The sequence below is a fragment of the Eublepharis macularius genome, chromosome 1, assembly GCF_028583425.1.
Source record: "Eublepharis macularius isolate TG4126 chromosome 1, MPM_Emac_v1.0, whole genome shotgun sequence".
Taxonomy (NCBI): Eukaryota; Metazoa; Chordata; class Lepidosauria; order Squamata; family Eublepharidae; genus Eublepharis; species Eublepharis macularius.
This window is the reverse complement of record NC_072790.1, coordinates 151,601,933-151,629,001: the sequence shown is the minus strand read 5'-3', so window position 1 is coordinate 151,629,001 and position 27,069 is coordinate 151,601,933. Positions and strand designations below refer to the sequence as shown.

At 41.5% G+C, this 27,069-nt stretch overlaps 1 protein-coding gene across 1 annotated transcript in view; it reads right to left on the bottom strand.

The window, feature by feature from the left end:
* The window catches only part of RYR2 (ryanodine receptor 2), a 720,715-nt gene that overhangs the window by 332,013 nt on the left and 361,633 nt on the right, over positions 1-27,069 (bottom strand). The window contains exon 27 of the mRNA XM_054975163.1: positions 26,700-26,847. Within this exon, the coding sequence (XP_054831138.1) occupies positions 26,700-26,847 (148 nt within the window). The remainder of the gene's footprint in view (positions 1-26,699; positions 26,848-27,069) is intronic.

Genomic DNA, 27,069 nt, shown 5'->3' with positions numbered 1-27,069 from the left:
GCGAAAAGGATAAAGGGATTTCAGACTTTGTGTGGGCAGGCAAAAAACCACGTGTGAAAATGAAAGTATTACAGGATGCGAAGGAAAGAGGTGGTTTGCAACTGCCCAATATAAGACTATACTATGAAGCAATTTGTCTGGCATGGTTAAAAGATTGGATAACATTAAAAAACCGTAAATTGCTGGCTTTGAGGGGACACAAAAAGTTGTTTGGATGGCATGCCTATCTGTGGTACAATAAAGTTAAAGCAGACTCTATGTTTTTGCACCACTATATTCGAAGAAGCCTCTTCATAATCTGGAAGAAGTATAAGGTTTATTTGGAAGATGGAATTCCTTCATGAGTGGTTCCTTATGAAGTAATAGATCCGAGAACTGTCGACAATGAACAGCAACGTTTGACCTACAAGGAGATAACACAAATACAATATTCAACAATAAGAATAAAGACAGAAGAAGAGCTGTCTCCTTGTTATGGATGGTTTCAATATAGACAGATCAGAGATCTTTTCAATTCGGACTGTTTAAAAGGAGGAATAAGAATGGAAAACTCAGAATTAGAAGAAGTGATATTACAAGAAGGCAAAAAAGAAATTTCAAAGATTTATAAAGTACTTCTAAAATGGCATACGGAGGATGAAATAGTAAAAGTCCAGATGGTGAAGAGGGCAGTAAATTTCAATAAAGAAATAACAATGGAGGTGTGGGAGCACCTGTGGAAAAACACATTGAAGATTTCAACTTGTACGAACATTAAAGAGAATGTATACAAAATGATCTATAAATGGTACCTAACACCAAAGAAGATTGCGCTAGGAAACACTAACATGTCAGACAAATGTTGGAAATGTAAAAAGCACGAAGGGTCACTATATCATATGTGGTGGACTTGTGAGGTAGCTAAGCAATACTGGGGAGATATAATTGAAGCAATTAATGAAATTTTACAAATCCAAATAAATAAGAACCCAGAATTGTTGCTACTGAACTTGGGAATGGAAGGTGTTCCAGTGCATTGTTATTTTATATGACCACAGCGGCAAGACCACATTGTTATTTTATATGACCACAGCGGCAAGACTTTTGTACATGCAGAAATGGAAAATACAAGAAATACCAACTATAGAAGATTGGATTTATAAATTGCTGTACATGGCGGAGATGGACAAAATGACAAGAAAACTTAAAGATCTTGATCCAGGACAATTTATTGCTGATTGGGGGAAATTGAAACAACATTTAGAAAAAAAATGGGATGTGAAGGGAGAACTGTGGCAGTTTGAGAACTATTAAAATATGATGTTGTAAACAGAAGAGATAAGCGACTTTACCATTAAGGGGGAATTTAATTATTACAATCTAAGCTAGTATTATGTTTAAGTAAATCTTACTTAGAATACAGAGTTTAATCAAGGAAGAGTAAAATGGATACATTGGTGGATTAGTGATTTTAATATATTATATATATAAAACAATTTGAATATGCTTAGAGTAAGAAATATTACGATATATGTGTTATAGAAGAATATAAGTGAAGTCAAGTTAAGTAATAAGAAGGGTTAAGGGTTGGAAAGCTGTTGGAAGTCGATAAGGAGGGGGGGAAAGGGTGGGGGTTAGAGTAAATTAGATATGATGGGAATGTATGTATTAAATATGAAATATAAACTCACCAATAAATTTTTTTTAAAAAAGCGGCAGGGGTCATTTTGCAGGACGGCTTGGCAGTTAATTCAGTTGGGTGCAGCCATTTTGAGAGTGGCACCCAGTGACCTTTTTAGCTTCCTGGCAGAGCAGCCATGTTGTGAAGGCATCCTACAATATGCACAGCTCCAAGAGTGGCCATTTTGAGTGTGACATTTGTGTGGCCTGATTTGCCTCCTGCTTACTAGCAGTATCAGTCATTTTGGTGGGGCTTGTGCAGCTACCTGCAGACTCATCCTTTGAGGATGATGAAGAGACCAAAGGGATGAAGGAAATACTGGGCTATCAGTGTCTATCAGTCAGGAGGGCTGAGGTAAAGAAAGGGGGGGCTTGCAATTACCTAATTTGAGACTATACCATGAGGCACTATGTTTGACTTAGTTAAGAGAGTGGGTTAAATTGTCTAATCAAAAACTGTTGGCTCTAGAGGGACATAACAAGCTGTTTGGATGGCATGCATATTTATGGTACGATAAACAAAAAATGGACTCTATGTTCCAGCATCATTATGTCAGAAAGAATCTCTTTATGGTTTGGCAAAAATATAAGATGTTTATGGGTGATGGAAGACCCTTGTGGATAGTACCAGCTGAAGTTGTGAATCCAAGTTTGGAATATAAAGGAGAAGAATGGATAACCTATAAGGAACTGTAGAAGTGGGAAAGAAATGAGTTCATGATGAAAGACAATATGGAGTTGCCATTTCAATATGGATGGTTACAATTTAGACAAATTAAAGATTTATTTGAATCTGACAAAAGGAAAAGAGGATTTATACAGAAAAACGGAGAATTAGAGGAACTTTTGTTGGGAGATGGACTAAAAATTATTTCTAAGATATATAAACTTTTATTGAAATGGCATACAGAAGATGAAACAGTTAAAGTCCAAATGGTAAAATGGGCAGTGAACTTTAATAAAGAAATTAAAATGGACAGTTGGGAATATCTTTGGAGAAACACATTGAAAATATCAGCATCTACCAGCTTAAAAGAAAATGGATACAAGATGATGTACAGATGGTATTTAACACCAAAAAATTTAGTGAATGCCAACAGTCAAATGTCAAATAAATGCTGGAAATGTAAAAAACATGAACGTTCAATGTATCACATGTGGTGGACTTGTGAAAAAGCTAAGATGTTTTGGTCTAAGATTTTTGCTGAAATGTCATCAATTTTGAAAAGCAATGTAGCAAAGAGTCCAGAGTTATTATTGGGATTAAATATGGAAAATGTCGATGTTAGAGATAGGGTATTAGTTTATTATATGACAGTAGCTGCAAGATTATTGTATGCACAGTATTGGAAGCAAGAATAGCTACCGGAAACTCAAGATTGGATTCAAAAATTGTTGCACATGGCGGAAATGGACAAATTAACAAGAAAGTTGAGAGAACGAAATCCAAGGGAATTTGTGGTGGATTGGGAGAAATTTAAAAATTACTTAGAGAAGAAATGGGATGTGAAAGGTCAATTGTGGTCTCTCGATAGTTATTAAGAGGTAGATTTGATATAGAAGCTATTACTTTGTCTTGAATAGTAGGGACAATTATAACTTAGATATACGGATAAGAAGAAAAAGGATCAGAGTGCTGTCCAGAGTCAACTTAGAAAAGGGGAAGTGGGGGTAGGATAACATATGTCAAGAAAGGGGGAATACTTGTTCTTAAGTGTTTTTTGGAATGTATGTAAACCCATCCAATAAATTCTGTTTCAAAAAAAAAAAAGTCAGGAGGGCTGAGGTAGGGTTAGGCCCAGCCCCCCGCAGGCCTCCAGCCTATCTAGGCCTCCCCCACCCCATTCTTTTCCTTTATTTCGAGAGAGTACTTACAGCAACAGGGGTGGATTGCAGCCATGTGAGGGGCAGATTGCTTCACACCAGGGCTGGTAGCACACATTATTGCTTTCTTACTCATGCCACCAATGGCATATTGTGTTATTGCATCTGTTTTAGCAAGTACTGGGTTTTTGTGCAAAGAAAAAGAGTCATTGAAGGGTGAGAAGAAGTTAACCGTTTGTTTGGCAGTGTGTGGGATTTGATGAATAACATTTCATTTATAGGAAACAGAAAAAAAATGATGTTGGAGGACAATCATCATAGTTACTAGGAGTCAGGCTTTGTAGGTTGCTGTAAGAGCATGGTGGACTGCCACCAAAGAAAGCTATCCAAACCTTCCCCAAAGAAAGGAGGAGCATGTATGTGTCGCACAACCAGGAGACCCCTGAGGCAAGTTTCTTTATCTGAGTACAAGTGTCATCAGGGACCTAGTGGCACATCTAGATGTCAGGAAAGGCCCGGACCCAGAAGACGAAGCTAGTTTAGTGCAACTGACGTACGGTAGCTGATCTGAGCTCGTCTGCCTTAATCCAGTCCTGTTGCATGGCAGTGGAACCGATTGACAAAATTGGGTCCATCTGACCTGGGAGGATTGTTCAGCACCCCTGGCAGCGATAAGTCCGGTGAACGGTGGGAAACAACATAGATATGGCTGAAGGAGGCCGGTGGTTGGAGTCTGGGACAGTACCAGTGGCAGTGCAACCACCTGATAAGGAGGTAAGTGGGAGCATCTGCCATGCTGGTGGTGAGGGAAGCAGATTCCAGATTATAGAGTGCATGGCTGTGAGGTGGTATCTATGGAGATATCCAGTGGTCAGTGATGGTAGGTCCATTTGGCCATGGCTGGGGTATGCTTGGCCATTGAGAGCCTTGTGGGCCAGTCCCTGCCTCCTCACCCCGTGGCTTTTTCCACCCAACATTGCCTGGCTAGCACATCCCAGGGTTAGTGCCCACTGATAATGTGAATGGGCTTATATTGTGGGGTGGCTCAGGTGCTGTCCACTCAAGTTCCTATCAGCACACACCCTTCATTGAAGCACTGACTGGCTATGTCATGCCTATCCAGGTCTTTTAGGGATGGCTTCACTCCACCATATCCTGCCCTAGGTGGCTAAGTGTGGGTGCCAGATGCTAGTGTGTCTGTGGGAAGCCCAGCAGTAGTCTGGTATGGGGACCCAGCCCTATACAACTGAAGGTACCTCAGCAGCACGGAGCATCTCCCAAACGTGCCAATGCCTTGTTTAGGGGAAGAATGTTCCTAGGGACGGGACTCTTCCTCCTCTGTGGCTGGTCTCCCCCACTTTTCGGTCAGGTACCAGACAGCCTGCTGCAGTTCATTCTATTCATCACCCTTCCCACCCAGAGAAGCCCAGTAAATGATGTCTGTGTGCACACACGCTTTGACTGCGGTGTGCAGTTGGCACAGAAAGGTGACACTAAGTTGGCATTTTGCCTCCTCTGGGTCCTGCCTGTGGACTCTTTGGTTTTGGGTTGTCATTCAAGGGCCATCCCTACACAGGCAGGGCTCTGCCAACCAGGTGCTCTGTATCAGGCGTGGCTTTTGGCTGCTTCAGCTCTTTTCTTGAGGGGGCATGTAACACTCACCCACAGCTTTAACAAGGCCATGATTATCCCACAGTTTCCATATCTCAGTCTTAGAATTACAGCAGGCATTCGGGAGAACCTCCAAGTATGGGGATTTCTCAACTTTAACAGAGTCACTTTATGGAGGTAGGCCTGTTGCTAGCTGTTGTGCTTTAGGCCTTCTCCAATTCCTGCTTGAAGGTCTTTTAATGGTGGTCCTAGTTAGCTTGCCCTTGAGGCCAGTGGATCCCTGGCCCAGATTCCTCAGGATTCCTCCCCCCGCCCAGCTTGGAAAGCAGAGGTGTACAGGGCAATCTAGTTTGCCTTTTTACCCAGCACTCTATGGGCTTTCAATGGTGGCCGTTTCCACATGCTGTTAAAGAGATGGGCTACTTACTGAATGCTGGCATTTTTTTTCACAGATTCCAGATGCCTCCGATTTCAAAGTGGAAGCAGGCAGTTTGTCTTTCTTCTGATCAGCGTCTTTTCTGAGACCGAGATTTCCTGCTCTTTCCTGTGCCAGGTCAAGGACGCTGATCAGATGAAAGACAAACTGCCTGCTTCTGCTTTGAAATTGGAGGCATCTGGTATCTGTAAAAAAAAAACAATGCCAGGGTTCAGTAAGTAGCCCGTTGCTTTAACAACATGTGGAAACAGCCACTGCTGTACACCTGTTTAGGTGGACGGAAGGCATGGCAACTTTGGTTTAGCGTGCCTCCCAGCTCTGATGTGACGACACTTCTTTCAGCTGTTCTGCCTTGTTATGGCCTAATCCCTTAAGGATGGGTCATGAGGAGCCTTTATGGCTCATGACACAAATCTTACAGGTGACACATTTACAAAGGAGCAAAAGGCAGTGGGGCTTAGGAGGCTATTGGGCCCCAGGGCGGTTGGGAGCTATGCCCAGGGATCCCCTTGGCCGGTACATGGAGGTCCAGCGATAGGATGTGACCATTGTTCTGACATGCATGGCACACCCTCATCTCAGTGCCTGAGTGGCCTGGTAGCTGGAGGGGAGATGTAGTTCTCTGCATCGCCTCCTGGTCATTTAGGTAAGGTCCTCTGCCTCATGTTGGTCATTCATTGTGTGGTAATGATCTTGGCTCACAGGGCATGGCTCTTTCCTTAGAGGCTTACACAGGCTTGCAGCGCCCAGGCAAGCAGTGGCCTGATAGTTTGAGGGGAGGTGCGGTCCTCCGCCTCACGTCCTGGTAATTCGCTGCGTGGTGTTGACCTTGTCTCGCAGGGCATAGCCCTTTCCTTACAGGCTCACACAAGCTTGCAGTGCCCAGGCAAGCAGTGGCCTGATGATTTGAGGGGAGGTGCAGTCCTCCGCCTCGTGTCCTGGTCATTCGCCGCATGGTGTTGACCTTGGCTTATAGGGCACGGCCCTTTCCTTACAGGCTCACGCAGACTTGCACCGCCTGGGCAAGTAGTGGCCTGATGTTTGATGGGAGGTGCGGATCTCAGCCTCACATTGGTCATTTACCACGTGGTAATGACCTTGGTTCACACATCCTGGTTGTTCATTTGGGAGATAACGGCCTGGGATTGATGAAGGGCATGGCCCTGTCTTGGCAGGAGTGGGATGACTTGCTGGAGAATAGCAAGTGTTGGCCCAGCGTCCTGATTTTTTGGTCTGCAATGCTTCTGCGTTGGGTGTGACAGAATGCACTGGACCACAATGCTTTAGAATGGGCTAGGCAAAAAGCCAACAGAGCCTTATTCAAGGCTATGACAGGGGGGGTTGGGGATTTATTTGCCCCATCTGCAAATTCGGGCTGAGTTTGCAGATCTCTACCGAGGGGATGGTGTGCACCTTTCTAAAAGAGGCAATAGTATATTTTTGAACAACCTGCGGCAATGGCTTAAGTTGGCTTTAAGCCATTTGTGGGGCACTGAGGCCTAAGCAGAGGCTTGGCTTCTGCGGTGGCAGGATTTAAGTTAGGGGAAAATTTGAACGGGCCGGTGAGCACCCTTGGCACCTCTCCATTGGTGGGGAATTGGGGACTGTCTGTACGGCTGGCTGCTGCACGGCCCAGTTTTGAGGACAGATGCCCTGGTGGGGAACCCCTGGACAAGCCAATCTCAACCCCCCCCCCGCTGCTGTATGGCCGGGTGGGGGAGCTTTAAAGGGTGAACCACTTCACCTGGCCAGGCCAGGTCCCAGCTATACCATGGATGACTCGCACCCGGGGCAGTGGGTGTCTCACCCAGACAGGTCAAGGAGGGGTCCAGGAGTGACCCCAGGGCCTGACCTGTACTGCTAGTTAGGCCCTTGCCATAGTTTATGTTTAATTGTTGTAATTTTAATAAAGCAGCCCATTTTAGAACCCAAATACTGTGTCTGCCTTTCATTCTGATTGAGGGGGCAAACTGCCATTCTTGCTAATAGACTTCAAAAGGTTATTAGAACCTTGGTGCATGTAGACCAGGTATGATTTATGAAAAGTAGGCAAGGATCTAGTAATCTTAGATTGGTCACTGATCTAATTGCATAAATAGAAAGAGATCTGATTAAGTTACTATTCTTTCCCTGGACACTGAAAAAACATTTGACAAAATATATTGGAAATTTATTTTATCTACATTGATTAAATTTGGCTTCCTTTATGAATTTTTGAAATTGATTAGAATTCTGTACTCATCCCCTAAATCTAGGGTACTGCCCAATGGTATTTTTTCTGTACCATTTCCTCTTGAAAGAGGTACTAGGAAAAGTTGTCCTCTTTCTCCTCTCATTTTTGATCTATGTTTGAAACCTCTGGCATGTGCTATTAAACAAAGTAAAAATATATATGGCTTTATACATAATTTATTGAATTTAAAATTATTGTATATAGATGATCTTTTATTATTTATTTCAGAACCTCAGTCTTCCATTCCTGAATTAATGAATTTGATTAATAATTTTAGTAATCTGATTATTCAATTAATTGGACAAAATCAGAATTGGTGCCATTGGGAGACAATGTATCACAGAGTGTAACTACTGAGGTATATTTTTATGGTGCCCAGATGTTTTTAATTATCTTAGAATATTGTTTCCAAGAAATATTAAAGATATGATTTTATTTAATTTTAATAAATTGATCCTGGTGATTATGGGTTAAAATAAATACACTCAAAATGAATATGCTACTTTGAATTACATATGTTATGCATGCAATCACTTTTTATATACCTTGAAGATATATTCACGAAAATAATATTTTGTTTCAGAAATGTATGTGAAGTTTAACACCACCCAACATTTCTTTAAAGAGGATGCAATTTTCAATTAATGAAAGAGGATATCGTTTTCTGTACCTGAGTACTTATCATCAGGCATATTTGTTAGCGCGTCCAAATTATTGGGATCCCTCCCCTCACTTGGAGTATCCATCTTGGGCTCTTTTGAGGGCCTCTTTTTTGGAACCACTTTTTAAGTGGAATGCTTTAGGGTCTATTTATGTTAAAATGGATTTTGTTCCTTCAACAGTTTCTGCAGCTAGAGAAGTATGGCATATAATATCACAACAGTATCAATTTGACCTGTTCTCACATGCTAAACTAACATTATGGTCAAAACCAGATTTAAAAATTGGGAAGAAATTTTTCTTATGGAAGGCTTGGACAGAAAAGGGAAATATTTTACTTTAGATCAATTGATAGGTTTTTATGATGAGTTTTTGTCATTTTTCCAACTGAAGTCTAAATATGATTTGCCAACTTTTGTCGGTATCCAAATATGGTCTGATAGCGAGTGTTTCAGAATCCTCCCACTTTTGGGGATTCTTTTTTTTTTTTATAAATTTTTTATTTTTCAGTATACTACACAACACTACAATAACACTACACAAGACTATCACAAGGAAAGGAAAAGGATGAAGAGAAAGGGAAGGGGCGGGGAAAAGGGGACATAAAGGGAAGGATAAACTACATTCAACACTACACTTCAGTGTTTTCCCTTCATACTGCCATAATAGAAAAAAATAGCTCAATAAAATGATGATGGGGTGGTTAATCATACAGATTACACATTTCAAATTCTAATTAAACTTTCCTCCCCCTTCTGGGTCCCGGACGCAATTCTCTCTGTGCAACCGCAACTGCGGTGCTCTCCTCCTCCCCCCCCCCTCAGGCTTCTCCTTTTCTTCGTTCTTGGTACACTGGAATTCCGGGTTTTTATCCTCAAAATCCTTTAGTTGATCTTCTGATAGTATCTTATAGGCTTGATCTTTATGTCTAAACCATATTCCTTCCGGAAGTAACCATTTATACTTTATTCCATGGTCCCTCAGAAGAGCTGCGAACTTTTTGTACTTAAAACGTCTTTTCCGGACTAGAAATGGAACGTCCTTTAAAATCTTGACTTTAAGACCCATAAAGTCCAAATCCGCATTGTATGAGTTATATAGGATAGTGTCCCGAATCTTTTTAAATGAAAAGTCAATAATGATCTCGCGAGGCAACTGTCGCTTTGTTGCATATTTTGAAGAAGCCTGACGGACCTCCAAAATGGCGCTTTTAACCTCTTCTTTAGTTGTCCTCGCGGGTGTCGCCAGTAGTTCCGAGACCAAATCCCACAGATCCTCATTTTCCTCCTCTTTCACATTTTGGAGACGCAAAGTTGTCTGCATTCGTTCCACCTGTAGCCCGATCAGCTGGTTCTCCACCAACTTCAGCTCTTTTTTCGTAGCCTTCACAAGTGACGCACTTTCCAGAGCAGACTTCTCTGCCCCCCCGCTACTTCCTTAATGGTTTTCACTTCGCTTTCAATTGAGCCCACCCTTTGATCAGTTTCGTTCAGCTTGTCAACAAAGGGTTTTATGGCTTCCACCACCGCCCTGCGCACCAACTCTTCGAGCGACTCTCCCTTCTGTAAGGTAGCCGAGATTGACTTACCGAGAGCGGGACTTTGCTTCTTTGCTGCCATTTGGGGGGGGGAGGCGCCAGCCAGATCCTGGAACTCACCGAAGGGGAAGAGCGAGTCTTCTTCAGATCAACCTCTCCTTCACAAACGCTTGTAGAACAGAAGGGATTCGCTTGTTTACAGGCTTCCGCCCGTTTCTTTTATTTGCCGTTTCTCGTTGCCCGGCGGCACTCAAGGCGCCGCGCACGTCTGCCGGCCTCCATAGGGACAAACAGGCAATTCCCCCCCCCCCCGCATTGATTCCGGGAGGTTCTTCCCGCAGCGTCCCGGACCCTGCCTCCCTAACTGGGAGTCCTGGGGGCTAATCCTTGCAGATCAGCCGCCCGGTCAGGGTGCCCGGTCGTTTCCTCCTGGACCTGCCGAGAGGAGCGTCCGGCATGGCTGAGAAAGCGAAACCGAATCCACTTTTGGGGATTCTTATTGAATCAGTACAGAAAGTGAAATCTACAATATTTGTATATAAATATTTGAGTTCAGTTAATAAATATGATACTCAGAATCTTAGAGATGAATGGCATAATGATCTGGAGCAGGCGTGGCCAAACTTGCTTAATGTAAGAGCCACACAGAATAAATGTCAGATGTTTGAGAGCCACAAGACATGATACATTGAAGTGACTTCAGATGAGGAGGTGGGTTTGGAGGAGTGTCCTGAAAGTAACATCACAGAAAGGGGTGGGGTTTTGGTGCAGTATGCTGGAAGTGATGGAGCTTGGGAAGAGTCATCACCTGACCTTTGACTTGAAAGTGACATCACAAAAGTGACGTCACATCCTTGCTCACTCCCAAAGTTCCCAGATATTTTCTGAGACAGACCTGGCAACCCCAACATTTTTATTGAAAATATGAAAGACATGGAAAGAAAGAAGGAAGGAAGGAAAAACGGAAAAGGGAGGAAAGACATGGAAAGAAAGGAGGGAAAGACATGAAAATAAAGGAAGAAAGGGAGGAGAGGGAAGGAGGGAAATAAACTAGACTAAAATAAAATGTATGGCCACGGCGATACTCGGAGACCTCTGGGAACTGCATAATATGCAGCTGCATAATATGCTGCATATTTGGATAAGGCCTTAAGTCATATACCTGCTGCTACTATGGATCTTACATTGTAACTTATTCAACCCCCCAAAATTGTTTATGGTTTATTGGACACTACAGTGTCTTTTTACTAAATGTTTAAGCACAGTGTCTAACTGTTGGCAATATAATTGACATAATACATCTCTTAAGCGTATGCTGTGGTTAGGTTTAGTTATTTGACTCTTTTGGAAGTCATTCTCCATTCTAACACTTTGACAGGTCACCTTTCCCAGCTATAATCACTATAAACATATCCTTCCCTTCCTGATATGTAACTTGGGATCTGATTGCCCCATTCTCCCAGAAAAACCTGTGTTATTCTAAGAGCACACTTATCCTTTTATAACAAGAACACAATTAAATTTTTTCAAAAGATATATTTTCTTGCTGTACACAATACAATGTATGTGTTTATATAACAATGTGTTTGTCAAAAAGCAATAAATCATTACCCTGCTTGATCTCCTCAACCAACATCACCCAACTCTAGACAGTAACAATGATTTGACACCCACCCACTCCCAGCGCCATACTTAACCACTACTAATGTAAGAGGAGAGTGTAATCACATGTAGGTTTGGTTAGTACTCATTGATGTTATATGCCACACACCTTCCTGAGAGATGGTGTAGTTATACCTTCCTGTTTGCTACCCAGGAAGAGAAAGAGAAGTCACAGCTTAGGGACTGAACATGGGACCTTCTGCATACCAAGCATACAGACTCTCCTCTCAACAAAGAGGACCCCCCCCCAGCCATTGGCCACTTGCCCTCCTGAGCAGTGACAGAGCTTCTCCTCTCCAACTGCTACTCAGAGCAGCTGAGAGAAACAGTAGCAGCAACCAGCTTGGCTATCACTTGAAGGGGTGTAAGTGTCCTCACTGCTAGCTACTCAGTCACACCTTGCCATCACTGGGTATTTGTTGTCTCCTTTGAAAACAGTAGAAATGGCACAAAAGGATCCCAAAAGAGGGAGGCAGGGGATCAAAGTTTCTACTGAAAGGCTGATGTCTCCCAACAAGAACTGTTGAATAGATCAAAGGAGATGACTAAACCTATAAAGGGAGAGGTTGTCCTTCCAACTGAGCAACAATGGCAGCCACCTGCAGTTGGGCCCAGGGGTTGGCAGGGTGTCCAGTTAATGAGAAGCCCACCCAAAGGCATTTTGCTAAGGGTCCCCAATACCTGGATCAGCCCTTCAATAAATTTATTTTATCCCTTTGATTTTTGGTACATCATTTTGTTCATAAAAATAACCAGAGCTTCACTTAACCATGCTTGTTTAGCTGAGGATTTCCAGTAGTCTGCTCATCTATCATCTGTTAGCAGAACAATTATAATATATATTTCTACTACAATCAAGGGTAGTTTCATATGCTCTTTGCTCTCCTATGACCGTTTTTAATAGGACTGGAGATAGATTTCAATTAGTAATTTTTTTAAAAAATAAAATTGGGTGTTGCATTTTAGATTGGTTTAGTTATTTTTCGCTGTAAAGATACCGAAGGTTTCCTGAGAAATGTGGCAAGATATAACTTTAGCAAACGAGTCTCTCTCTCTCTCTCTATGTAAATATATTGTTACATTCAATAACCATATTACAGGATTCCTTTCCAAACCCTTCAGTCATTTTTGAACCATTTCTAGTACAACCACACTTGAAAATAGCATCTTTGCATATATACAAATCCAAATTTCTTTTTCAAACAAAAAGGCGGAATGATTTCCATTTATTCCACCAGTACAGAACACCATAGTACCGTAGAGTCCCCTTAGGAGTGGATTTGAGGGATACACAGGAGTAGCAAAAAGGGGAAGATAGGGGGGGAAAACCTATTCCGTGAGCACTAGATCTGACTGAACAGTAAAAATCTTTTAGTTTTGTAAATAATTGCACTGGTTGTATTAAACTAGACATGTTATATTTCTTTATCCTCTCCAGTTTTTTTTAAATCTGGCTACATTATTCAGAATATGACATCTCTTAAAAAGAACATCTAAAGATTCTAACAATTGATAAAAAGGAAATCAAACACCAATGGTTAATGATTTGTGTTAGCTCCTTATCAAAACCTTTCTGCTACAGAGCTGTAAGGATCACTAACTTTGGGTCAAACTAAACATGAAGGTTTTTAAAGAGTTTGGGTTCAAGCCAGGGAATCTGCACATTTAGTTTGACTTTTTGATTCTGCTTTTAGATAAATCACTGTTGCCCAAGCAGCAGCTCCATGCAAGTCTTCACTTAGCCATGGTCATGAACGCATTTTCCTTTATCTGTGAAATGCTCTACTTTTACTAGTTATCTGTGAAATGCTCTACTTTTACTAGTCTGCTATTTTTTAAGGTTTTGCAATAGTAACTATTAAAAATAGTTACTGCAAACAAATTACTAACTAAAAATTAACTAAAGATTAGTTGCAGTATCTAATAAGATTTCATAAAATATTATGTGGATATAGCAATATAAATGGCTGGCATACTATAATGGCTGAATGTGAGCTCTGCACCAGAATGCCTTTTGTTCAGATTTCACTTTGGCCAGGAACTTACTAGATAGTCTTGGACCACACTCCCTCTCACAATATCAGACACCCACCCATAATTTGAGGAAAATACTACATAAGGTTTACTCCAGTTAGTGATGGAAGTGAAGTGATGGGATCATTTTAAAAGGTTTATTCTTATTCTTCATCTTCATCGTTATTATCATCATCATCATCATCACCATCATCAGTTCAGGAACACATTCATTTCATTATTTTATTAATAATGAAATTAATATATTATGCACCTTCTCATAAAGAAGGTGCATAATATATTGGTTAACAAATAATTGTTCCAATGAGAAATCCGTCATGTTATTTTGTTGTAGTTCTATCACATCTTATCTATCACATCTAAAGATTAATCAGTGAGTTTATTCAATGAATCAATCCACGTTAGTTCTGTATAAGCCACTAGATGGCTCTAGATCCTTTTTGTGACACTTTGAAAAACAGAATAAGGATAATCCCCAGAACTATATTCTATTTTTTATTTATTTACTTACATCATTTATGGTCCACCTTTCTCACTGAGACTCAAGGCGGATTACACAGTATGAGGTTAATACAATCAGTATCAAGTAAGTACATTTCAATACAATACCATAAGGTAAACATATACAAGTTTAAAGACATAGCATTAGCAAGGATCCAAGACATAGTAGAGATACTGAAGCAAAACATAATCAATTCTAGGACTAGACAGCATGGAGTGATGGTTGTACATAGGAATACATATTTAAAGCAGCAGATAATATATGAGGCAAAAATGGTGATGAAGTCTATGATCCCCAAATTGTTAGTGAAGCATCTGAGGCCCCATCCCTACAATACAGCCCTCCCATTTGAATAAAAAGCCTTTTTGAATAGTGCGGTTTTGCGTCGTTTATGGAAAGCCAGAAGAGTGGAGGCTCTTCTGACTTCCTCAGGCAGGTCATTCCACAGGATAGGGGCCACCACAGAGAAAGCCCATGTACAGGCTGCTGCTGACTTCACCTGCGTGCAGCCTGGTACCTGCAGGAGACCCTGTTCAGATGAGCAAAGCTGCCCTGGAGGAACATAGGGAGGGAGGCGGTCCCGTAGGTATGCCGGACCAAACCCGTGAAGAACTTTGTATGTAATAACTAATACTTTGAACTGAACACGATAAACGATGGGTAGCCAGTGGAGCGACTGTAGGATGGGAATGATGTTCATGCTCCTGCTCGCTCCTGATAACAATTGAGCTGCAGCATTTTGCACTAATTGGAGCCTCCTAGTTAACTTAGATGGGAGGCCAATGTATAGAGCATTACAATAGTCAAACCTTAATGTTACCATAGCATGGATCCAAGTGGCCAGGTCAGCCATGTCAAGATAAGAAACCATCTTCCAGGCTAGAGTGAGGTTGTAGAAAGCATTTTTTGCTGCTGCCTTAACTTGTTTTTCTAGTAATAACGCTGGATCAAGTATAACCGCTAGGCTTTTAACTGAGTCTGCAAGGGCCAGACAAACTCCATTGAAAGTGGGGAGTACAATGACCTTCAAGATCTCTGCTTTCCCAACAGGCATCAATTCAGTTTTGTCTGGGTTCAATTTCAGTTGGTTGTTTTTCAACCATTTCCCCACAGCTGTCAGGCAGCTATCTAAGATTTCCACTGAATCCTGTGGGGACCTGGATAGCGAGATATAGAGTTGGGTGTCATCTGCATATTGATGACATCCAACTCCATAGCTGCAAATGAGTTCTCCTTAAGGCTTTACGTAGAAGTTGAATAACATGGGAGATAAGATTGCGCCCTGTGGAACCCCACAAGATAGTTCCCATTCTGGAGATAGCTGATCTCTGACAGCAACCTTTTGAGTCTGTTCGCAGGTTAGGGCTTTGAGTTGAAATTGGATATGACAGCTGAAATATTGTGGAAATGGAAATCTCTATCTTTCTTTATTACAGTCAGAGACCAGAATGGAATGAGATAAAAAGCGACCAGAATATAACATATATAAAATATAACAAGAGTGTAACAAATCTAGACATGGATACATAACTTTATAACAAACATTAACTTGCAAAATTAAAAGAAGTCCACCAGGACCAATCAAAACTAAAAACATACTAGTGCAGTACTAACTAAAGGGCCAATGTATGCCAACTAACATCTAGCATTTAAATCAGGACTTACTACAAGTGTAGATAAGGGTTTGCACAAACCCAGGCAAAGTATGGCTAAGTTGATGTGTTAGATATTATAATCAATTCTTCATCAACATTACCTGGCAAGATGTGAAAAGAACAAAGTTTGATTGCTTGGGAGCAAAACTTGGCTACTTGCCGAGTGATCTCTATACTTTCGTCAGACAGAAGCCTATTTATGTTGACCAAATCAGAAGTGTATGTAGAACGTTCAAGTAGTGGAAGGATATGCGCAGTGCAGATCACATTGTAGAAAGGGCAGCGAAAAAACATATGGGCCGTCGTCTGTCTCACCACTATTGCATGGACATAGTCTCTCTGCCGAAGGGATCTTGCAATATCTACCCTCAATGATTGTAGACAGCAGAGCGGAAAATCTTGCCAGAGTGAAAGCTCTTCTTTCATCGTTATTTTCCACCATGTATAAATAAGTAGCCAGGATACAGAGGTAGCATCTATGAGGTGCTACTATATAGGTGGGAGATCTTGAGATAACAGATTACCGTTCAGTGTCTTCGACTCTCTGCCTCAAAGCTTGTCTGGCTGAGTCTCCACCCATCTGAAGGAGAGCTGAAGAGGAGAATCCGAGTTGCGCGATTCTCACTTAGGTAGCCTTAAGCCAGCTGGATCGAAAGTCATCTAGCAGGATGAGTGGAAAGAGGTTGCAAGGATGTAGATTTATTTTAAGCCAGAGGAAGAGCGAGGAAAGAGATATTCTGGCAGCAACCTTTAGCACCCCAGTCTCCAGGGAAATCATAGAATTTGATATACATCTGGGAACTTGCAAGACTGTTCTCAACAATTTTGATTGAACCCATTTGATTAGGTAAAACAGGAAACAGGAGGACCTAGGAAGGTCCCATATAGTAGTTGAGAGAGTGTCTTTGCTTGAAAAAGCTTAAGGGCAGCTGGTGAGAGATGGCCACCCTTGGTGTGGAGAAACTTGTTGCGAGCTGACCTTTCTCCCTTATCCGCAACATAGTCACAGTGGGATGTTCTGGACCTGGAGGCTTCCACAACCACCCCTAGATATTTAAAAGAATTAACTTGTTCTAACCTTTGGCCATTAATCGACCTGATTCTTTGGGGCGCTTACCAAAACCTTAGTTTTGTGATAATTAATCACAAGCTGTAGAGAGTCGCAATACAGAGCAAGACTATGAAGAGCTCTTCTTAGCCCAACTGGGGTCCTGGAGAGAATGACGGCATCGTCTGCATATAGTAAGATAGAGATATGTCAATGAACCAATTTTGAGGAGTGATGGTCAGTGACATTGAAAAGGCTTACCATGTCATTTATGTAAAATACAAACAGCAGAGGTGCAAGAAGGCAGCCCTGTCTGACTGCCTTCAAAGTATTAATGGGGTCTGTGAGATGGGCCATTTTGCTGCGTTTAACATTTAAGAGAAGTATGGGTATAGAGAGAGTGAATTAAAAAAGAGAGCCTTTTGTCAATGGAAGATGCCTCCAATTTATCCCAAAGTTTGGCTCTAGAAATAGAGTCAAATGTAGCCTTTAGGTCCACAAAGGCCGCATACAGAGAGGATGTCCCTTTGGTAGAATACTTTTCGATGAGAAGATGGAGAACTAAGCAGTGATCCGAAGTGGGCCTGCCCTCCCTAAAGCCAGCTTGCTCTACTGCTATGATGTCCTCTTGATCAAGCCAAGATAAAAAATTATCAAGAAGATGCCTGATGTAAAGTTTGCTGATAACACTTAATAAACTGATGGGCCTATAGTTGGAAGGATCATCTTTCCTACCTTTCTTGTAAAATGGGACCACCATCGCAACTTCCCAGCTTTTGGGGATGTGACCAGAAGCATCAATATACATGAAAAGAGATGCAAGAAGCCCACCAGTCCACATTCTCCTTCAAGAGCTCCAGAGGAATACTGTCTAAACCGGGGGCGTTATTTCTTCTGAGACGATTGATGTGGGATTTGACTTCTTGTATGGAAACTGGGAGCCAACTTGGAAGAATATCTAGGTCTGGTAAGGTAAGGGTCTGATGGTAATCATCATAAAGACTCTGGAAGTATGCAACCCATGAGTCCGGAGAGATGGAGAGATGCAAAGGAGATGTGTCATTTGATGACTTGCTAGAGATAATTCACCAAAAGGTTGATAAGTTTTTATCTTTAGCTGCTTCCATTGATGCTTTGAATATTCTTTTTTGGTTTGGAGGATCTGTATTTTATACAGCTTCTTTTGGGTGAGGAGCAATGAATGAGTGCCCTTCCTCTTTTCAGCCCCAAATTGGTTGTAGCAATGACATGCCAAGGAAAAGACAGATTTTGCATCAACACAGGCTTTATCAAACCAAGGTTTAGATGACTTAAATTAATTGGACCTTTGCTTACTAGGAGAACCAAGAAGAATAGAGCCCAACTTCTGGATCAAATTATCATACCTTAGTAGGGGGTCTTGGGGGGAGCAGGAAGGTTTTAGGAAGATAGTGCAAGATTGGTGAAGAGCATCAGACGTTAGTTGATCCTTCAGCCCAGAGTTAAGTTGGGAAGACCATTTAAGACAATGGCCGTGTTGGTCAAGAAAGGAGAATTCAGCTAGAGGGCTCATCAGGTGGTGGTCCTTCACATTGGGCATCACAACCTGAAGAGAGATAGGGAAATGATCCCCATCTAAGTAAGATAGTATTCTTAAGTTCAGGACCCTATCAATGAGAGAGGGGCAAGCCAGCATATAATCTATAGTGCTGGATCTTGATCCTGTCATAAAGGTGTATTCACCAGGATGGTCCCCAAGTGAAGAGCCATTTAACACATAAAAGCCAAGCCTAAATGAAGCTTTTGCTAAGCAAAGGGCAGCAAAATTTGAATCTTGATCTTTAGACAGCCGTGGGAATGGGAGTTTTCCGGAAACCCCCTCCGATTTATCCAGGAGGATCTTACATTTGGTCTCTAAATATAGGTTGTCAGGACCTAGGTGGGCATTCAAATCCCCCACCAAAGAAACCATCTCTTCAGGGTGATCCAAGATTAGAAGTGAGACGTATTGTTCAAAGGACACCCAAGTTTCTTCGACATCTGTTTTATTGTTTTGTGGGGGCAAATAGGCATTTATAATAATCATACTGCTGCCCTCCCATGACAGAAGGACTGTCATAGCCCATTGGGAAAGGGGAAATTTTTCCAGACATCTGATGTTAAATTGTGTTGAAATGAATAAGCCCAGACCGCCCTTTGATCTCCCTGGGCCTTTAGCTAGTGTAGCAGCCACCTTAAAGGCATGGTATCCATCCATAGCCAGATCTGCAGCTGTCCATGTTTCTTGTACAGCAATGATATTATAATTCCAATGAAAGGGAGGGATTTTGGTATGGTAGAAAAGGCATCGGAACCATCCAGTGACATTCCAGGAGAGAACTTTCAGATGAAGGGAGAGTTCGGGGGGGCAGATTCTCAAGCCTAGTCAAGCTGAGGCCTCTCTGCAGGAAGATTGAGGAAAACCAAGAAAATCATCTGGTTGACAGAGCTCCAGATTTAGGTGTGTTGGAACAGGGATAACAAGAGTGTTCTTAATAGGCTCCAGAGACAGCAGAGATCCTGTGCTGGAGGAGTTACTGCCTTCCTGCCTAAGATAAAAATTAGTCATATGATTTTTTGAAATCCCGGACTTAGACAAAGATGGCAGAAAATCCAAGTTCTCAGAAGCAGGGGAACTAATTTTCCAATTCGTTTGCAGAGGGACCTGGCATATGCCTGGATACAAGGAAGAAACTGCCCTTGCACATGGATGGCTGCCAATTAGAACTGGGGGATTTGAAGGAATTAAAGGTTTTACAGAACTAATTAGGTCCACCGCTAACTGTTTGGAGTCCTGAATTAGGGTACTGCTCCTTTGAGAATTATCAAGTAAGCCTGATTGTTTGGATACATCCGCCTCCAGGAGAAAGCCTGCTGATGATGGGTCAGATGACTTTGGAACGTTATTAAAGGAGGATGAGGGAACCCTTTGAAAAGCCAGCAGAGGTCTTCTGCCCTCCTCACAGAACGGCCGAATCGGAAAGAAGGCAAGGTGAGCCCTCAGTTTAAACAACAGGTTAGGGATGGTGGAATGAAAGACAGAAAGCGTTAGCCTCCTACCATCTTTAATATCAGGTTGTCTTACTACTCGCTTCAGATCTATTTCACAAGTAGACAACCTCAATAGTAGACTTAGGGAGCAAATAATTTCTTTTCTATTTGACCATCTTCCAAAACTAATTGGGATCTTAGCAATCACAAGGGCTACTTGATTTCTAGTAAGTAAAAAAGCATTCTCCTCTTTGATTTTATTAGGAAATAGGCATCTCTTCTGCCAGGGGATGTAACCTCCTCTTTAGTGACAAGGGTTGGGGGGAAGGATAGAACTAGCTGCCAACACCACATCCACTGGAATAGAGTCTTTGACTGAGTTTAGATGCAGAGGAGTTAGCCGTGTTAGTCTGTGGTAGCAAAATCAAAAAGAGTCCAGTAGCACCTTTAAGACTAACCAATTTTATTGTAGCATAAGCTTTCGAGAATCAAGTTCTCTTTGTCAGATGCCTGATACAATAAAATTGGTTAGTCTTAAAGGTGCTACTGGACTCTTTTTGATCTTGACTGAGTTTGTGACCTTGGGTATGCTTGTTAACAGTGCAGACAGCTCATCTAGTTTATTCAAGATCTTCTTTAGTTGCTGGAAAATGTCCACCACTGTTTCAGCTGTGAGCAAACATAGATTACCCACCAGTTTAATAAGCTCCGCTCTAGATAACCCCCTTTTAGAAGGAGAGGCTATTGGAGGCTTAGGAGCATTTGTTGGGAGACCTGAGGACTGATCAGCTATGTCCTCCCTAATATCAACCTCCTCCTCCTCCAGGTCCAAAGAGGCACAGGATAGTTGGGCAAAAGCTGGAGCAGGAAGCAAGTGCTCTTCTTGAGCAAGAGGGCTATATCTATTGAAGGTGGGGAGCGTAAATTTACTCATGAGCTCACTATTAAGAAGGTCATCTATGTGCAGTTGTTTTAACAATTTGGAGGAGGGTGACTGTGGCGAGTTAAAGTCAGTGTCCTCCCTGTTCCTTTTCTTACATTTCTTCAATCCAGACATTACAAAGACAGTTATAACACTCCCATGATATTATTAAGACACTGTAAGTTGAGGTTTTCCTTGCTGCCAGGATAAAGAGTTTTCTCACTACCAGCAGTTTCTTAGAGCAAGGAAGGCAGTTAGGTAATTAAGTTGATTTATTCCAGAAAGGTTTTATCAGTCTTAGCTGGCTAAACTCCCCTCCTTATGCTAGAGTTAAAGTAATTGTAGCAGAAACATGTAGAGCAGGGCGGCACGAGACTGGTGTCTAAAAGGACATGCAAAGGAATAAGAATTTACGTAAAATCTCTTATCTTCCCTAGCCTCAGCAAAATACTAGAACATTGTAGGCTAGCAGTACAAGTAAAATATTATGATAGTCTAACTTGCAAGAAGATAAAGACTTCTTGATAAGGGTTTTAAAAACCTTAATAGTCAGAGCTACCTCCAGCATGTCTTACTGAACACTGACCAGAACCAGAACTCCTTGTGGAAATGGAAATAGATAGCTAGCAATCTAGAGACCATCCTCAGTTTTTTGACTGTCGCAGGATCAGCATGAGTAGCACCAGAAGCAGTAGAGCAAGTACTTAATGTTTAAAACCGGGCACCATACATACCCTCTCTTGGATACACACCTTAATGTGGGGGCGGGGTTTGAGTGTGTCAGGGAAATTGAGAGCAATACCACCAGGAGCGCAGGCTTTGTCAAGAGTCTAAACTCCTGGAAGAGTCATTCAAGGCAGAATGGTCAAAGCTGAGACACCAGACTACCCCCTTCAGGAATCAACGATCACATCAGCAGAAGAAAACTGACAGTTCCAGTGGTGATGGGAGTGGAGTAATTCTTAAAGGCTAGCTACTGGGCAGCAGCAGTAGTGGAAGGTAGCACTGGAGGAGGATCTCTCATGGACAATGGCAGTGACTGCTCAGCTAACCTAAGTTAGCACTGCACAGAAAAAGGCAACGGCGAACCACTTTTACCTTGAAAACTCTATGAGACAATTCAAAATGAAAGAAGATATATTGCTGGAAGATAGGACCCCCCCTACCCCCCACCCCCAGTGAGATGGCACAATTGACTAATGGGGAAGAGTAGAGGACAAGAACGAATAGCACTATACTTAGTGACAGGAATGGATTAATGCCAAAAGTAAATTCAGTTGTGGATGTGAACAGATGCAAAAGTAATGTCCAAAACTGTGCTACACACATAATAGGAACATGGAAGGTGAGAAGTATGAAGCCATGTAAGCTAGAAATGATGAAACAAGAAATGGAACATTTAAACATTGCAATCCTGGGTGTGTGAACTAATATGAACCAATTCAGGACATTTTCAGTCAGAAAACTGCAAAGTGTTTTACTGCGGAAATGACGAACTCAAAAGAAACGGTGTTGCTCTAAAAGTGAGGCAAGGCACAGTACAAGCAGTCAAGAGCTACTTGTTATCTCCCTACCTGTTCAACCTCTATGCAGAGCCTAAGGAAAACTATATTAGATCTAGAAGATGGTGGAGTGAAAATTGGTGGAAGGAACATTAACTATTTGAGATATGCAAATGACACCACATTACTGATAGATCCTTTGCGTTTTTTTCTGGATCAGATGAGGAATGTACTAAATTTTTATTAGCTGATGTTTTTCCTCTTGTTACTCTTAAAGTGGCTATTTTTATCTTTTTATATATAAATATAAGGAAGAAATTAGTACCTGCAACATTAAGATAATCCAAACTATAATATTCCCCATTACTATGTATGGATGTGAAAGTTGGACAATGAAGACAGCTGACAGGAAAAAAATTGATCTGTTTGAAATGTGGTGCTGGAGGAGAGTTCTGCAGATATCATGGATGGCCAAAAAGACAAAAAAGTGGGTACTAGATCAAATAAAGCCTGAATTCTCCCTAGAAGCTAAAATGAAAAAATGGAGGCTATCCTACTTTGGTTTCATAATGAGAAGACAAGATTCTCTAGAAAAGTCAATAATGCTAGGAAAAATGGAAGGCAGTAAGAAAAGAGGAAGACCTAAAGCCTAAAGGTACTAAAAGACCTTTTGGAGGTCTTTCATTCATAGGGTTGCCATAGGTCGGAGGCGGCTTGACAGCACATAACACACACACAATTTTAACGAGTATATTTAGATTTCAATTAACACTAGACTGAATTGAACAACATAAACCTTGACTGTTTAAACCTTTACTGATTGGGAAAAAGCTAATGAATGCTAATAAATGAAAGAAAAAAATAGCACATGACACACCATATATAATTTAGTAACTTCTATAAAATAATTTAAAAAATCAGAAGCCCAGTACATTCAAATGAATGGAGAACAATACACACTGGTGCTAAAATCCAGACTGTTACACCAGGACCTACAATCCTGTGTCTTGGGCAGATTTTTAATTTACCCTCCATCCAAATCTCCTTCTAAGCAGGAATATTCCATCTAAGACAGGCTAAAAGCTTTGATTAACCCATGGAGAAAATAAAATAAAATAAATGGATGGATTGATTAGATTTTTAGCCCACCCTCCCTGCAAGCAGACTCAAGGCCCATCTTATTACGGGACCACATGATAAGGTGACCATGAAACTGTGTAACCTCTTTGCCTAAAGTCTTATGATTCCACTAGCGACAGAGCCCATTGTGAGGAAAAATACAACAGGCTCTAGAAAACTGACTAAGAGGGCCGCCTCTGTGGGTGCTGCAGGGTCTTGGGAGGGCTGCGCTGCTGCACTGGGCCTTGCCACCATCGTGGCGGTCTCCTCAGGACCTCCAGAGGGATGTGCCACAACGCTGGGCCACAGCAGCCTCCTCGGGGCCTCCGAGACAAGCCATGTTGCCGATGACTCACTTTTTATCCCTACAGAGGGCCCTGCGAGTGTGTCTGCGCAGGAATAAAAAGTGAGTTGTCTCCAATACAGCTTGCCTTTTATATAGTAGGATAAGATCACCCTAAATCTATACTAACAGGATGACCAGTGCTTGTGAGACATTAACAGACATTCCTGCATATATAATCAAATATTCAAAAGAATACCTAAGCCACAGACAGGACAATCAAGTAGATTTCCTGAGTTAATTAACAATTAGAGGATCATCTCTTGTCACAATTAGCATAGCTCACCCCCTCCCCTCAGGTAATTCTCAATAAGATAATTTCTGTTCCTCTACTAGAATTATATGAGCAGGCAACTGCACAAACTTAGGAGTTTAAAAGGAGCTTTTAGACTGGCCAACTAGGTTCCACCCCACCACAACCTTGCCCTCCACCACATTTGAACAAAAATCATGCTACAGGATAAGGCAGTATATGATTTAATTCTCTTTCCTTGGGATCTCTCTCTGTCACTCCTCTTCACATAGCATCGGCCCCTCACTTTCTTTCTCTCTTTCCCTCTCACTGCCCTACTTTGAAGCCTCACTCATCTGTGTATATAACAAATACACCCAAACCAAAGCACCCATGAGTTGCCTACACATGTAACATCTGTTTCCTGGGTAACAAGACTCAGCTGCAATGTAATGACTCAGAAAATCTTGGCATCACAAAAGTTGACTTCAACAAGATAATAAAGGCCTCAAACAGGGTCAGTACGTGTGTGCTTCTGCAAAATCCATAAGTGCTTAAATTTACTAGATGATATCCTTGATTGCCAGTTACGATACTTAACCAAAATATTTTGAGATCATTTAATTTTCCTACATATATACAATGAATGGCAAGCAATTTTCTGAGCGTTAAGAAAATGATGAGAAATAATAATTTTTGCCAAAACAACAGACAACACACAACACATGTATGTATTGTGTGTAACTGGAATTTATGTGAACAAGTTAACGCAGCCTGATCGGCATGTTCAAGTGCAACTGCAGGGGGAAAGTCAACAGTTGCAATTTCCATTGCAATAATAATAATAACAACAACATTCGATTTATATACCGCCCTTCTGGACAACTTAACACTCAGAGCGTTTTTCAAAGTATGTTATTATTATACCCACAACAATCACCCTGTGAGGTGGATGGGGCTGAGAGATCTCTGGAGAGCTGTGACTGACCCAAAGTCACCCAACTGGGTTCAAGCAGAGCAGTGGGGAATCAAACCTGGTTCTCCAGATTAGAGTCTCGCCGCTCTTAACCACTATGCCAAACTGCAGAACCAACAAGTTACATAAAAGCAAAATGACATATAATTTAGTTAATGTAAATACATAGCATGTATTGTCGAAGGCTTTCACGGCCGGAGAACGATGGTTGTTGTGGGTTTTCCGGGCTGTATTGCCGTGGTCTTGGCATTGTAGTTCCTGACGTTTCGCCAGCAGCTGTGGCTGGCATCTTCAGAGGTGTAGCACCAAAAGACAGAGATCTCTCAGTGTCACAGTGTGGAAAAGATGTAGGTCATTTGTATCTACTCAGGAGGGGTGGGGTTGAGCTGAGTCATCCTGTAAGAGTTTCCCAGGGTGTGGAATGCTAATGGCGGGAGGCTTCACTGTATCCTGAGGAGGTTCTTTTGCATATGGATTGGTACTTGATGTGCTAATCTTCTCTGCAGGTTCAGAATGAACCGAGCATGGTTGCCAGTTCTGAAAAACACCAGGCTAACAAAACATTCTATCCTTGACAATAGCCCTGCAGAGAAGATTAGCACATCAAGTACCAATCCATATGCAAAAGAACCTCCTCAGGATACAGTGAAGCCTCCCGCCATTAGCATTCCACACCCTGGGAAACTCTTACAGGATGACTCAGCTCAACCCCACCCGTCCTGAGTAGATACAAATGACCTACATCTTTTCCACACTGTGACACTGAGAGATCTCTGTCTTTTGGTGCTACACCTCTGAAGATGCCAGCCACAGCTGCTGGCGAAACGTCAGGAACTACAATGCCAAGACCACGGCAATACAGCCCGGAAAACCCACAACAACCATAAATACATAGCATCAAATAATGTAAGTATTGTTCTTGTGTAGCAGCCAGCTCTCAGCCTGGCCTCACTGCGATTCTTGAATGAAGAATGAGACAAAAACGTAACAAATATATTTAGTGAATAAATAGGAGCTAAGAACATAATCAGCTACAAACTCACTGAGTGGTTTCAGGCAAACAAAGTTCATCCTCAGTTTATCATCTTTAATATGGAAACAAGACTATTAACTTACTTTACCAGATTATTGGAAAGGCTACTGAGGTAGTGAATGTGAAGCACTTTGCGTATGCCTGTTAATGACATTATGCTATCCAAGTTAAGCATTTCTAAATCCTGTTGATGTCAGTAGTAAAGTTAAGCATGTGTTCCATGTTCTTCTACTGAAATCAGTATGACTTAAAAGTACTTAAATCAAATAGGTCATGCTCTTAATATACATAAATGTGAAAAAGTACACACATTTTATTAGGTATGCAACATTTCTGCAATTTCTTCCAATAATTCAGATTCTTGGAAAAGTGCATCCAGGTGTTTCATAAGGATGTCAACATTCAGCAAGCACTGCACCAGGACAATTTTTGAACGTCTTTGGATGTATATTTCAGTAATATCTAGTGTGATAGTAAAACAGAATCATTAGAGAATCGGAACATACAGATTCTCTAATGTGATTTTCACATTATTACCCACAGTATTGTATCAGTTTTAACATGACAAGTTTCTTCCAGACTGCACCAGAATTTTTTAATAATTTCATAAACAGTTCATTCATATTCCATATGTATAATACAAGACACTTGTTCTAGTGTTTTCAGTTACTTATTGAAACAAAAAGAGCAAAAGTTGAATACCATGATCTTGATCAGGAGCCTCAAGGTTATACCCATAGCCAATGAGTGTACGGACAGCCTCTCGGAGACTGTCTTTGTTTGATTTCTTAGTGCGATCATCTAGAAGTGCATAGGGGACAAGTCGGGGGTTTCGACGGTTCTTCACATCCTGCAGAATAGTAAGAAATGTGAATCAATCCAAATATAAAGAACTAATTTAGCAGTTCATAAGAGGATTTTCTTGCAATATCAGAATTCTTGCAATACCAGAAAAAAAATTAGCACTGAATTCATACATTCTTAAAATAATCTTGATAGGTCTAAAGCATATTCCTAAAAGAAACTGACAGTTTCGGAAACTAACAAGTCTTTAAAAATACTAAATTATACA